Raw genomic sequence first — 15823 nt, 5'->3', positions numbered from 1 at the left:
CATTTCGGTAAAAATGAGTTTTTGTACTCAATATCTAATGCTTCGTTTGAATTTTGAATAGAAATTATAACTTGCCATAGGGAGTACATGTATCCATATTCCAACATTGGATTTCGTAGTAGATCAATAGTTGCTAAATAATATTTAAAACGCATCAAATATGCATTATTAAATATTTAGATAAATAATTTATGATGCATTCGGTATATACTTTTAGAACATACATTTATTATAATGAATTAGTAAATAATAATATTAATTTAATTTAATAGTTTAGATCATTAACTATTTACACTTGCTTTAAAACATTATTATTACTATATCAATCATATATGGACCTAATGGACTCGACTAAATAAATAAAAATAAAATGAAATAATAATTCAGGTGGACATTGTATTCCCCTTACTTATTATCGAGCACATTTAAGTTCCTTTTAGTTTGTTTGCACATTTTCTTTCTCAATGGGAATATATATATTTATATATTTTCACATTATATAATGCACAAAGCTGTTTCATAGTTACACATAATTCAATCAACTAATCTAGATTAGTTAATTTGCTTGTACCCATAAACCTTCTCAATCGAAAAAAAAACCAAGACATTTCAACACATCGATCCTTCTGCGATATCTTTGAGACCTTTAAATTTTAATGGGGGGTACTTTGAATAGAATTAATAATTGTAATTAAATTGATAAAAATCACTGAATATAATAAATTGTAGAACATTTTCCTGATCATAGCAAACAACGATCACGTTAAGGGTATGTATATCTGCCACATCGTGCTCTCCGTGTTGTTATTAATTTAAGCAATTTAATTCCATGTAATCGACAAAGAAGCCATTCATTTGAAGACTAAAACAGGGACAGTCGGTCGATGGGTCGCTTCGATTCCATGGTTTGCTGGTCACAGAGTTTACATTCAAATTTCAAACTTAGAATGTACTTGTGGGCAATTTTTATGTGGTGTGTCGAACATGCAGTGTTTCAATGCAAATAAAAAAAAAACAACTCCACTGAATGTCCATTTTTTGGTGGCACTTGTGGCCATGGCTACTGCTTCTTTGATTTCTTCTTATATACATTATGGCCATTTCCACGTAGCATCCGATTATTTATGACCACCACCCGTTTTTCTTCTCAGATACTCTCTGTCAGAAGATTTCCAAACGTAATGAATATACTACACCATTTTCTGTTAAAATGGAGAAGTATTACAAAAATCATGTTAACCATTGCACCACAGGAGTCCAGTGGTGCAAACGTTAGAACGCGCGCATTGCATACAAAGGGTCGTGGACTCAATCCAGTTTCGAACGAATACCAAAAAGATTTTCAACAGTGGATTATCCTCTCTTAGTGGCATGACAGAGCGTTTCACAGCTTCTCTAAATAGTTTCGCAATGAGAAATGTCTTTCGGGCTCGGCTATCAAAACGAGGTCCCTTATCATTAAAGCTATTGTTAATATATGGAGAGGTCATGTATCCAAAAGCTATTACTGTGCACAGAAAAAAATATCACCAAAAATTTTTCAATTACAATAAACCTTTAATTGATTCAAAAAAAAAAATTTAATTGAAACAAAAATCAATCACAAATTGTATCAATAAATTTTTTAATTGGACCATATAAAGTTTGAATTGACTTTGGATGAATTCATTTCGTGATTGAGGACAAACAATATTTTTTTCTGTGAGTCCTTCATATTTTACAATCAATTTCGAGAGTTTTGCACTTTTTGTTCGAATCGAAATCACTATAAGTTAAAACATAGAATAAGGCAGCACTCAGTGATAAGAGAGAATTTCACAAATGTGGTAACACAATGGACTATGTCTACATGAGTCTAAAATAAAGTTTCCGCATTAAATTGCCAGAAGTGCTTCTTTCACAAGTATCTATACTCACAGAAAAAAATTTCACGAAAAATTTTACAATTAAAATTTTAATTGAGTTTGAAAAGATATTCAATTAAAAATTTAATTGAACCAACAAATTTTTTAATTGAAACAAAAATCAATCACAACAATTAATAGTATCAATTAATTTTTTTATTGGATCAATTAATTTTTTAATTGACATTCAATTAATTTTTTAATTGATACTATCATTTCCGTGATTGAAGACATTTCAATTAAAAAATTAATTGGATCAATTAATTTCGTGATTGAATAAGAAAAAAATTTTTTTGTGTGCTATCACCATGGTGCAATGGTTAGCATGCCCGCCTTGCATACACAAGGTCGTGGGTTCGATTCCTGCTTCGACCGAACACCAAAAAGTTTTTCAGCGGTGGATTTTCCCACCTCAGTAATGCTGATGACATTTCTGATGATTTCAAAGCTTCTCTAAGTGGTTTCACTGCAATGTGGAACACCGTTCGGACTCTGCTATTAAAAGGAGGTCCCTTGTCATTGAGCTTAACATGGAATCGGGCAGCACTCAGTGTTAAGAGAGAAGTTCACCTACACTGAATAGTCTAAGTGAGCCTGATACATCGGGCTGCCACCTAACCTGTCTATACTACCATTCGACTCAAAATCACTAGCTGAGTCAATTTCAGCCTGGTCGTTTTTATCTGTTTGGAGCACGCTATATAGTGTTTCACGAATACTATAGTGAATTTTATAAGATCTGGAGAAAGTGCCAAATTGGGATGTAGCCTTCGATTATCATAACCGACTTAGTTTGGAAGGTTATATACCTAAAGATCTAGGTCACATAAGTCTACAAAGTCACGGTTACGGAAAACAGTATACCCTTAATACATTTTAAATGTTACATAGTCAGAAACTCGCCTTTTTATTTAAATTATTTGCAATTTCATAAATAAATGGTGTAGAAATCAAAGAAATATTATATAGCTGCAAAACAAAAGACTATCCATGACTGCAATGCAACATCATCATTATTGCTTAGATGGTTGTATTATGCCTAGAAGCCAGATTGTATTTTGTTTACAGTTTTGCAATGATCTCTCCAAGTCAGTATTGCAACGAAGAATTTTTTAAGCCAGCATTTTAACTTGTTGTTTTTTTTTCGCTTTTCATTAAAACACAAGCTATAATTTGGTCAAAACTGCATTCTGAAAGTTAGTAGCTATAATTTATTTAATTAATGTTAAATTTAATGTAAAAAGTAGGCAAAACATGTTGTTGTTTAATGAATAACATATGCGGTCGATGTTATCAGAGTCTAAGGGCATATAACAGAGTAACGCCTGCATGGGGACTTTATTTAAATTCATGGACATTTTTTATAATGGATTTTAGCATCTCGGCTAAGGTGACACGCATATATTTTGTATGATATTTTTGCAATATGGGTAGAATGGTTATCTATTTTAAATGAATATTTATGAATATCGTCATGTAATAGAACATGAACTATTTGAGTGTGTAATTTAATATAAAATACAGATATTGCAATTTCGATATAAGAATTGCAACTAGAACTAGTCCGAAGTAAGGCGATTAAGTTATGAAAATCGTCCAATGGATATATAAACAAGAAATAATTGATTCTGAGTCGATATGGAAACAAGTCTACATTAAAGTAGAGTGTAACATACACACAATTAAAATTGTTCCGAGCTGCGATAGTGTAAACGTTTATTCCCATCCACAGAAATGAGGAAACACAAAGCGTCATGGATTCGAAACTGAAAACGTAATCGATTAAGGAATACACAAATCCAATTAACTTTTTTGTAACAAAGTAAAAAAGACTGTTTTCATATGTTTCGGTAAACTTAAACTTAAATTTTTAGCACATGAGTGGAGGCATATAATGTTCACAATGTTCTCTGTATGCAATTATATACTAATTTAGAATTTAGAAATTTGGTATAAACATATATATGTTTAGGGACCTCGTAAAGCGAAAGGGAATAGTGAAAAAAGATAAAAACCACAAAGGAATAGATAAAGAAAGACCACAGCATAACGCAGTGAGAGAAGCAAATTCAAACAAATGGTGCTCTACTTGAGAGACATATTTCTTTGGATAAATTTTGGTATGAGCCTTGGTCATTGACGAGGCACCCCAACATTTTTAAATGTTAAAATTTAAACATAACACTTAAGGCAGTCGATATTTTCTCAGCAAGAAAAAGTAATAACTTAGAGGAGAGCATTAAAAATTTATGAACGGATTTACTTAAAAAATAACGAAAGGAATAAACTATTTAAGACCTTAAACAAGATGTGCTTAAAATGGAACATAATATATATGCATAGGACAAAGAAGTTTTTGTTCCAACAAATTCTGAAAATATATATGCTTGAAGCATAATGATGAAAATGATTACGGTTTTTTTTTTTTGATAATTATCGCAATGAACATTTTAAATAAAGAATCAAATTTATGGGTAGACTGACAGATGCATAACCATGGCTGGCTCCTATATTTGCCAGAAATGATGATAAATCCTCAGTTTGGGCTCATTAAGTGAAAATGACGCTGAAGAAGGCTTAATTTAGATTTAATAGCAATTTTTTCCAATTTTTTTTAGTGACGGTCCATCTAAAGAGATAATTTGGGGAGTAATATACAAAACTCCGAAGTTATGAGAAAGATTATTTTTTTTCGATAATGAGGAATATACAAGAAGAATTATATTGGAATTAGAAAAAATTGCACGTATCGCTTCTAATTTAAATACAGCAACCAATACATAACAGGTTGGCTGATAAGTCCCCTGTCTGACACATAGATGGCGTCGCTAGTATTAAATGCATATTATTTTTATATAGTACCAACCTTCAAATGATTCGTGTCAAAATTTGACGTCTGTAAGTCAATTAGTTTGTGAGATAGAGCGTCTTTTGCGAAGCAACATTTGGCACCCATTTTGCACACATTTGATCAAAAACAACAACGTATTGATGATTCTGAGCGGTGTTTGCAGCTGTTAACTCGTAATACACCCGAGTTTATCCGTCGATATGTGACAATGGATGAAACATGGCTCCATCTCTACACTCCTGAGTCCAATCGACAGTCGGCTGAGTGAACAGCGACTGTGAACAGTCTCCGAAGCGTGGAAAGACTCAAAATTCCGCTGGCAAAGTAATGGCCTCTGTTTTTTGGGATGCGCATGGAATAATTTTTATCGATTATTTTGAGAAGGGAAAAATCATCAACAGTGACTATTATATGGCGTTATTGGAGCGTTTGAAGGTCAAAATCGCGGCAAAACGGCCCCATATGAAGAAGAAAAAAGTGTTGTTCCACCAAGACAACGCACCGTGCCACAAGTCATTGAGAACGATGGCAAAAATTCATGAAATGGGCTTCGACTTGCTTCCCCACCCACGGTATTCTCCAGAACTGGACCCAGCGACTTTTTCTTGTGCTCAGACCTTAAAAGGATGCTCGCAGGGAAAAAATTGGCTGCAATGAAGAGGTTATCGCCGAAACTGAGGCCTATTGTGAGGCAAAACCAAAGGAGTACTACCAAAATGGTATCAAAAATTGGAAGGTCGTTATAATCGTTGTATCGCTCTTGAAGGGAACTATGTTGAATAATAAAAACGAGTTTTGACAAAAAAGTGTGTTTTTCTTTGTTAGACCGGGGACTTATCAGCCAACCTGTTACACCCTCAAAAAAACAAAAAAATCGCTTCTGTAACATATATCCCAAACACATTTTGCTTCAAGCATATATATTTTCAGGATTGGTCCAAACAAAATATTGTTTGTATTGTTCAAACATATTACATTTCACCTTAGAGCATACACGGTAGTAAAAATTTTTAATGAAATTGTCTTTGTGTGGATATATTTTTAAGGCGCCAATTGGTTACTTCCATTATATTACTTGCAGCATACTTTCTAGGTCTCTATTTCTAAAAACATATATGTTTATAGGCTATTTCCAAATTAATATATGTTTGCATCTAAACATATTATATTTACAAACATTTTATATCCCAAACATAATATGTTCTAACATATTAACATATATGTCCCAAACATATTATTCTAGTTTATGAACATTATATGCTTGCACTTAAAAATATTGCGTTAAAAAATTTGAGTTCCAAACATATAACTTTTACACCCAAAAAAAAAGAAAAACAGTCTTTTTCGTCCGTGTATATATAGGCCAATATTGTCTGGGTTAACCACGTAGACCTCTTCTCTTACCTGACTTTTTCCAAATTTGCTATAAGACATCCAGTAGGAAATCTTGAGATTGGCTGGTCCGTATTGTTATGGTTTTTGAAGGTTATGTATAAAATACGCCCTTTAAATTATAAAATAGATCTCAATAAAAAAATCCTACAAAAATAAGCCCCATTCAGTCTACTGCAATAAGAACTATTAGTGAAAAATCTCAATCTCATATTCTATTGGTTTGCACGTGATTTCAACAGGCTTATGGGCGGACAAGACTAAATCGACTCGGAATATTACCACGATCAGGAATATATTCACTGTTTGTGCCAAGCTTTTGGTGAATTAAAAATAGACAAAGTTGATATATGCGGTTGGGTAGGTTACACCAATTGAGTCTGCTTATGGACGGACAAGACTAAATCGACTCGGAATATAACCACGATCTGGAATATATTCACATTTTGTGCCAAGCGTTTGATGCATTAAAAATAGACAAAGTTGATATATGCCGTTGGATAGGTAACACCAATTGTGTCAGTTTCATAAAATTACATTTTAAATGTAATATTTTGTTTCTTTACTTGTTTACAATTCTTATCTTTCACTTTATCATATATTTAATTATTATTTTGTATTTTCGCTTTACAAATACTCCTTTCCTTTGGTTAAAACAAAACCTTTCTCTTTTATTGTTACGCCCTGCATGGTCAATTGAAAATTTATCAGCCAATGCACTTGGCTGATAATCGAGTTTTCAAACCAAATGTCATTTAATTTTGATATTTATTGAACAATTCAAATAATATCAACATTTCGCACCACATAATGCAACAAACTGAATTTATGATCATTTAAAAATGCCATTGTTATAATGCCTTCCACTATATCAAAAAAAAAAGGTTTTTCAAGTCCATATCTCACACTGAGTCCATTATAATTCTCCGGGGAAATTCTTTCATAAGAAAACTTGGATGGAAGGTGGCGAACAAAGCTGCCTTCATTGTAAACACTTGTGATAATAAAATGTGGAAATAAATGCTGCTGTTAGCATCAAGAACAATCAATTTTATTTAACGATTTCAAAATGAATATTCATTAGAGCTAACAGTCCGTCTGTCTGTCTGTCTGTCCTTTGCAATTTGAAGCTAAATAGAGCAGTCTGAAAAAATTTACACTTTTATTTTCAACAGGTAATGTGTTGAATGTGATTGAAATGCATTTGACCAAAGTAAATGGACAAATGGTTTATTGCACATTAACTTTAAGAAATCTTCAATTTAAACTGAGAGACTATAACTATACCTATCATCTACTGTTCAATAAGAACATCAAAATTCACTTTTATTATAGTGAAAATCTTTTGACTAGCACTATAAGCGAACTTAGCCAAAGCAACCCATACCAGTTTAGCATAACCTATCCTAAATATAATCTCATATTCGCTGAAGTTTATATATTTTTTACCTATGACATCCCTAAGCGCAACAATCACTGATTTCCCAATGTAGTGGAAATATGCTCCATAAGGTGAGATTTAGAGAAATGTTGCATAAAAACAACTAACCATGAAATCCAACTATTCGCACAGTTCGTTGGTCCGTCCGTCCAACCATTTGTGTAGCTGTCTGTTAGAATACTTGTTGGTTTATTCAGGTTGATAAGACTGGCAGACAGGCAGCTGTTTGCTAACGCAACTTTTCTATCGATGGGGAGGGGGCGATGGAATATGTAATGAAATCATTACAAATTTTTTACTTAAAATCCAATTTTATCTGCGAACTGATGAAGAGTTATTTTATTATGGACAACATTTGATCGTTTGCAATTAATAATTTTATTTAATGGCATATTTTATTCGTATTGCCAAAGCCAGAGTTGTGGTTAGGTCATATGGGAGGGAATTTATTCAATTGTCTTTTAAAGAAATGTTAATGTCAGTTTACAATTCATCGAATGATTTTTTACAATCTCGACATTTGAGGAGATTATTTGACATATGATATCAAAATTTTGATGTAAGCATTTAAGCTTTTAATAATCGTTTGTTTTGCATAAGCTAAGTAGTCAGGAAAGAAAACAGTGGTTCAGATTTGAATTGAAACAAAATAAGTTTTTTGTTTTATAGAAAAAGTTTTTGTAAAATGCTAGTGACATTTCTAAGATTGTAAAGTTTCGATTATAATTTCACATTAGGGATGCAAAAATCGAGAATAGACTTTTTTCGGAAACAAAAGTCGAGTTTATTGAATTTTTAGTAGTCAAAGTGTCGAATCAAAATTTTGTATTAATCAAGGCAAGGTAATAAACATAATAATTTCGATAATCTCCAATATCGACTTTTAATGAAAAAATCGAAAAGTACAATGTGCATTAAAAAGGTAACGTGATGTACATCTATTGTGTTGAAAGTTCATCAAAAGTCGAAGAGAAAATTTTTCCAATACTGGACAATTTTTAATTCTAAAAGTCCTTTTTCTATAGAACAATATGTATAGAGAAATACGTTTTAAACTATAAGATACTAAGAAGAAGAAAACCTATAATTAAACTAAGATTACATTTATAAAAATTACGTAATTACTCAGAAAAATGCACCAAAGATTTGAACTAAACTCTTAGTGCAGTACATCTATAGAAGTGTTTGGGCTAACCCTAAATAAAGTCATATTCGTCAAACGTTTGAATAATCGATTTGCATAACCAATGTAGGAACCACGTCAATTTTTGAGTAGGTCGTATCAAAATTTCCGGGTATAAGGGTGGAAAATCTTGGGATATTTTGTACATCAAATTTTGCCCATCAAACGTTGCTCTGATGAAACAAATAAATTATTATGAGAGTTTGATCAAAACCCCCGTAATTTATTCTAAAAAAAAAAAACGAATTAAATTAAACAATCATGAATTTATTGGAAACCTTCCCATAATTTCGGATTTGGCAGGAAAAACAAAAATTGAAATACACGCGAATTGGTCAACTTTAGGTTGGTTAGGTTATGTTGCAGCCCGATGTATCAGGCTCACTTAGACTATTCAGTCCATTGTAATACCACATTGGTGAACTTCTCTCTTATCACTGAGTGCTGCCCGATTCCATGTTAAGCTCAATGACAAGGGACCTCCTTTTTTAGCCGAATCCGAACGGCGTTCCACATTGCAGTGAAACCACTTAGAGAAGCTTTGAAACCCTCAGAAATGTCACCAGTATTACTGAGATGGGATCACTGAGCACTGAGTGCTGCCCGATTCCATGTTAAGCTCAATGACAAGGGACCTCCTTTTTTAGCCGAGTCCGAACGGCGTTCCACATTGCAGTGAAACCACTTAGAGAAGCTTTGAAACCCTCAGAAATCCACCGCTGAAAAACTTTTTGGTGTTCGGTCGAAGCAGGAATCCAACCCATGACCTTGTGTATGCAAGGCGGGCATGCTAACCATTGTACCACGGTGGCTCAACTTTAAATGCCCATATGCCAGCACGACCAGATTGATATAGGAACTATTGCCCTGTTCATCGTGTTCTCCTAATTTGGCCTTTCGTGACTTCGTTTTGTTTCCAAATTTATGAACGTTACTCGCTGACCACAAATATTAGGCGAATGGGGAGGAAGCAGTTTTCCCAAAATGTTAGAGCCTTGTTTTTCGGCTTAAAAACTCTGGGTAAAAGTGCATAGGTGTATCTAGCGGTCATCTTTACTTGTTAAAGGTGAAAATTAGTCATGTCTCTGTTCATTAAGATCTCATAATGGATGTAGAAAAAACCCCTTTACTGTGAGACACTTAGGCTAGTAATGTTTACAGTGCTAATATAAAAGCTGAAAACAACGACGACAACCACTACTACAACCATCATAATAATATTCATTGTCTGATGACTATGTGTTTATAATTTTCAACAAGTTTTTTTTTGAGATGAAATTTAATTGGCAATTACTACAACAAATTGAATTATGGTGTCAAGTTCAGATCAAATCAAATATGAAAATTGAAATGTGTAATTAATTGTGTGGATAAAATAAATGTAAAATGACATAACAATAAAATAACAAAAATATAAAAACACAACCATAAACTGAATATTCTATAATAGAATAATGTTTAAAAATCGCAGAATAGATTTTTTTCATTCCCAATATAATTGAATTTTAATATTAATACCATAGAGTGGAACTAATGAGAGGACAAAAGATAAATGTCAAACTGAAACCAAAGTCAAATATAAACGAAAGACTTAAGACACAAACCTGATAGTTGGTGACATTCGCGGGAACAACGATAAACTGCGTGACCAAAGGCTTAAGGCCCGGATTTGCTTTTTTTTTTAAGATTTCTGCGTACTCAAACTTAATGGATATCTTATGGTTCTCGTTTTCTTTGTCATTTTCAATTTTCATAATCCTTAGAACAACAAAACACGTACAGATCAATTACGAAAAATTATAATATTCATATATTCAAGTCGCAATTGAGTGTTTAATGATCTGTTCAGAATGTCACCTAAGGCTGTAATTGAATAATATGTTTAAATTTATAAAATTATCAATGTACAATATGTGGGTAGTGAAGGTGTGAAGTAATAAGTTTGTTTAAAAATTATTAACTCATTTATTTGTAACAATGTCACCATCACAACAAAAGGCAAAAAACAGAAAGAAAAAATATTCAAAAAGGCAACAATATTGTGGCAATACAAGATTAATTGAAAATCGATTGTACGTTTTCACGTGAGGTTGGATACATACCCTGTAGATTTTCGTGTGCTTAAAGCATGCTTCCATTATGACATTTTTCTAAAGTCAAGAGTTTTAATTGCATATGTTATAATAGGGTAGACTGAGTCATTTACAAAGAAATATGAAAAAAAAACAGCTTAAAAATGAATTTCAAGTTTTAGGAATAAATTTTAAACTATTGATGCTTTCTTTTGTTGTTAAAATTTAATTTTTCTTTGCTAATGAACGTAATTCGACAAGTATAGCTTCATATAAAACAGTAACGTCGGAGTAAAGGCAATTCTTTTGTTTACTAAGGAACATTGATGTAATCTTCATCTCTAATACTGATCTCGAATACTCCCAAAATAATTAAAACAATATTTTAACTGAATTATTTGCAAACATTTTAGTTTTCCAAAATTGTCAATTCAAACGTTCCACCCAAATGTACTGTTTATACATTTATTAAAAGACTTCGACACAAGTTATGATTGAATGCATAAATATATTTCGAATTTATCTTTATTTACAAAGTAATTTGTTTTTTTAATTTTATTATTTTTTTGTTCTTTCTTGTTTGTTTCTTTTTTTTCAGCATACAAAAATCAATTACCTGCTAGTCACCTGCTTAGTAACTATAAGCACGGCAATACGTGTGGATTGGAATACCAATACGGGTCCCATAATACCACCAACACCTCGCACCACTGTAAGACCAATACCACCATTTCGGGAGCCAGCGCCTGTTTGGGAGGATCTTAGCAATGATATACCCAATCCAAATCCGTATATGTAAGTAAATTTTATGACTGCTTACAGATTATCTATGCTCGAGTACATAATCTCATAAATAGTTTGGTGGAGATTTCTGCCATTCACTTACAAGTATGCAGTTAAGAATATCTTCATCATAAAGGCAATTTTGTTGTATATTTCCTTCATCTTGACTAGTAGTAATTGGCAATGACTAATTCTTTGATGTTGTTTGGTAATTTTTATGTGTCAGTCGAAGAGATTGTTTGGTTTAAATTTTATCTGAATTTTTGATGGAAATTATGTGATGTCAAGTTGAACTTAAGAAAAATGGTTAAATGTTTTAGGCTACATGATGATTGTATCCAATATTTTAAATTAAAAATGTAATTTAAAAATTTGCTGTATCTGGGTCGCAAATAATAATCAGTCAAAATGTTTAATGTTCAGAATATTATAGGTATGTAGGTTTAATTTCACGGAAATTGGGTGGACGGAAACAAATTATATATGTGACAGGGATATAAAAATCGAAAATCTTTAATATAAGAATTAATTTTTAACTTGGCGATAATTATCCATTAAAATCCATGAAATTTGGTACATGGTGTTAGTATATGGTCTCTAACAATCATGCAAAATTGGTCCATATCAGTCCACTTTTACGTATAGCCCCCATATAAACGGACCCCCAAATTTGCCTTGCGATTGCTCTAAGAGAAGCAAATTTCATCCGATCCGGCTGAAATTTTGTACATGGTGTAAATATATGGTCTCTAACAACCATGAAAATATTAGTCCAAATCGGTCCACAATTATATATAGCCCCCATATAAACCGATCCCCAGATTTGAACTCCGGAGCCTCTTAGAGGAGCAAACTTCATCAGATCCGGTTGAAATTTGGTACGTGGTGTTAGTATATGGTCTCTAACAACCATGCAAAAATTGGTTTATATCGATCCATAATTATAGATAGCCCCCATATAAACCGATCCCCAGATTTGAACTCCGGAGCCTCTTAGAGGAGAAAAATTCATCCGATCCGGTTGAAATTTGGTACGTGGCGTTAGTATATTGTCTCTAACATCCATGCAAAAATTGGTCCATATCGGTCCATAATTATATATATCCCCCATATAAACCGATTCCCAGATTTGGTTTGCGGATCCTCTAAGAGAAACAAATTTCATCCGATCCGGCTGAAATTTGGTACATGGTATTAGTATATAATCTCTAAGAACCATTTAAAAATTGGTCCATATCAGTCCATAATTATATATAGCCCCTTTATAAACCGATCCCCAGATTTGAACTCCGGAGCCACTTGGACGAGCAAAATTCATCCGATCCGGTTGAAATTTGCAACGTGGTGTTAATATATGGCCGCTAATAACAATGCCAAAATTGGTCCATATCGGTCTATACACGCAAAAAAATAATTCTTTCCTCCCAAACGAAATTTTAGACAAACAAAGTTCGTTTCTCATTTGCTTTTCGCTGTAAGGATGTGTATTTGGGAGAAAAGTATATACTTTTTGTGATAAACGTTTATTCTTTTCCAGGATGTAAAAACAATTTCATAAGGACAAACTCAAAAAAAAAATGCATTTCCTTCTAATTGCATTTTCCCTCACATCTTTCTCACATCCATGATGTTTTTTTAGTTCTTAACGCCTTTTCCTGTAATACCAACAATGTAGAAGAAATTATACGATTTTATAAATTTTTAAATTTTTTTACCTTTCGCCTGGACGGAGAATCGAACCGCGGACCATGCACTTTGTAAGCCAACACACTAACCACTGACCTATGTACCTGTTATGGTCATTAATAGATAAATATCCATATAAGTTATATTTATATAGCATAGCTTGCGGCGCCCACGAACCGAATAAACAAAGTTTATTTAAGAGAAACAAACATTTAGTTTGGCACCGTGGTGCAGTGGTTGCTACGTCCGACTTGCATGCCAAGGGTCGTGGGTTCGATCCCTGCTTCGACCAAAGTTTTTTTTTTCTTTACATATATTCCAGATATGTTCGGAATATTCCGAACAAATGTTCAACATTACATTGTAGTATATTAAATTTTGAACTGTAAAATGTGTCTTATTAAAGACCTAAAGTCAGAAAAGAACAGTGTTTGATATAAACGAAATGGACTGTATTGTTGTCTCAAAAATAACTTTTTTATTGAAAAAATAAAAATTTTGTAACAAACGAATTTTTTTGGTGATAAAAGTTTAAAATTTTCGAAGCAATTCAAAAAACTCTAACAAAAGAAAAACGTTTTCGGTACACGTTTTCCAAACGTTTTTTTTCTTTGCGTGTAGTTATATATAGCCGATCCTCAATCACACAAAAATTGGTCCATATCGGTTCATATTCATGCTTGCCACTCGAGCAAAATAATCTAGCAAAATTTTATTTCTATAGAAAATTTTGTCAAAATTTTATTTCTATAGAATATTTTGTCGAAATTTTATTCCTATAGAAAATGTTGTCAAATTTTATTTCTATAGAAAATTTTGGCAAAATTTTATTTCTGTAGAAAATGTTGTCAAAATTTTAATTCTATAGAGAATGTTGTCAAAATTTTAGATCTTTTGAAAATTTTGTAAAAATGTTATTTCTATAGAAAATTTTGTCAAAATGTTATTTCTATAGAAAATTTTGTTAAAATCGTATTTCTATAGAAAATTTTGTCCAAATTTTACTTCTATAGAAAATGTTGTCAAAATTTTATTTCTATAGAAAATTTTGTCAAACTTAATTATATACGTATTTAATCGGCCATTTTAAGTTTAATATATACCACGTATGGACTACGTGGTATATATTACGGTATTAGGAAGTTTTAAGATACCTTGTCATCGGCAAAAGTTACCGCAACCCAAGTAATTCGATTGTGGATGACAGTCTTCAGTAGAACTTTCTACGCAATCCATGGTGGAGGGTACATAAGCTTCGGCCTGGCCGAACTTACGGCCGAATATACTTGTTTTAATTCCAATTTTTTCCTTCCAATTACAAAATTTTCTTTAACAAGTGAAAAAAATAATTATGTCTAATAAATTTTCTTGAATTTGACAAAAAATATTTACTTATTTTAGTGAGTAGTCGTGATGCTAGCGATTGTAATACTGTTTAGTTAAAATTTTCTAAAAATATTCAAAATTTTCTAAAATTAACAAAAATCCTGGTGGGTTCACTGTTTTTTCAGTGTAAAATTAACGATAAATTTGGACTTACATTTGTTAAATTAATATGATACATATTTGGAAGTGTTTTCATTACAGTTTATTAAAATTCACAGATGAAATAGCTTAAGATTGTCATTAAATTGCACTGAAAAAGCAGTGAACCCACCAGGAAGAAAACTTTTGATTAATTTTGGAAAATTTTGCATATTTTTAGAAATTTTTAACTAAACAGTATTACAAGCGCTTGCATCACGCTGATATCACAAAAATAAGTAAATATTTTTCGACAAATTCAAGAAAAGTTATTAGACATAAATAATTTTTTACACATATTAAAGAAAATTTTGTAGTTTGAAGGAAAAAATTGGAGTTCAAAATTGCAAGAATGTCTTTAGTGACATACGAAGTTCATGATGGACGCATTTGTAGTAAAATTTACAAATTTGAAGACATAAAGAACTATTTTATGACAAATACGAATTTAGTAAATCTCTATCCTTATCTTGTGTATAATTTTTTCCCGTCTTTTAGTTAATTTAACTAACGTACGCAAAAAATTATTAGAGTAAATGAAACTTTCACCAAATATAATAAGTTCATGAACTAAAATATAGTTAAATTGGCTTTAGTGAAATAGTGAGTTCACTTTTTTTTGAGTGTGGCAATTTTGTTTTGAAAATGCGAAAAGAAAAACCGAAGCCGGTTTTTGAGAGAAAGTTATAAACAATTGAATGATGTCAAATATGAGCCACTCACCCACACAAAAATGCATTTCTCTGTGGCCGAAAGGCATTTTTGTGTGGGTGAGTTGCTCATATTTGCATGATTTGACTCAAAAACTGTTCCATAAAATTTTTATTTTTTATTTTTTCGAACTCAGCAGATCAAAATACATAAGAAAAATTGCCTCTCATCAAGTGTACATGAATTTTTTTTTTTGTAAACTAGTGATATTAATAGACGATACAATTAACTGAAAATTTTACAGTACGAACACAGACTATTCAATTTTTGTAGATA

The 15823-nt window shown here is 32.0% G+C and overlaps 1 protein-coding gene across 2 annotated transcripts in view; it reads left to right on the top strand.

The window, feature by feature from the left end:
- GV1 overlaps nt 1–15823 on the top strand; it is a 67622-nt gene that overhangs the window by 48654 nt on the left and 3145 nt on the right. For both annotated transcript variants that reach the window (XM_075305975.1, XM_075305974.1), the window contains exon 3: nt 11442–11638. In XM_075305975.1, coding sequence (XP_075162090.1) covers nt 11442–11638 — 197 coding nt within the window. The remainder of the gene's footprint in view (nt 1–11441; nt 11639–15823) is intronic.

The sequence above is a fragment of the Haematobia irritans genome, chromosome 4 (assembly GCF_050003625.1).
Source record: "Haematobia irritans isolate KBUSLIRL chromosome 4, ASM5000362v1, whole genome shotgun sequence".
In the NCBI taxonomy this organism is placed as follows: Eukaryota; Metazoa; Arthropoda; class Insecta; order Diptera; family Muscidae; genus Haematobia; species Haematobia irritans.
The sequence above is the reverse complement of the archived record's forward strand: the minus strand, read 5'-3'. Positions and strand labels throughout refer to the sequence as shown.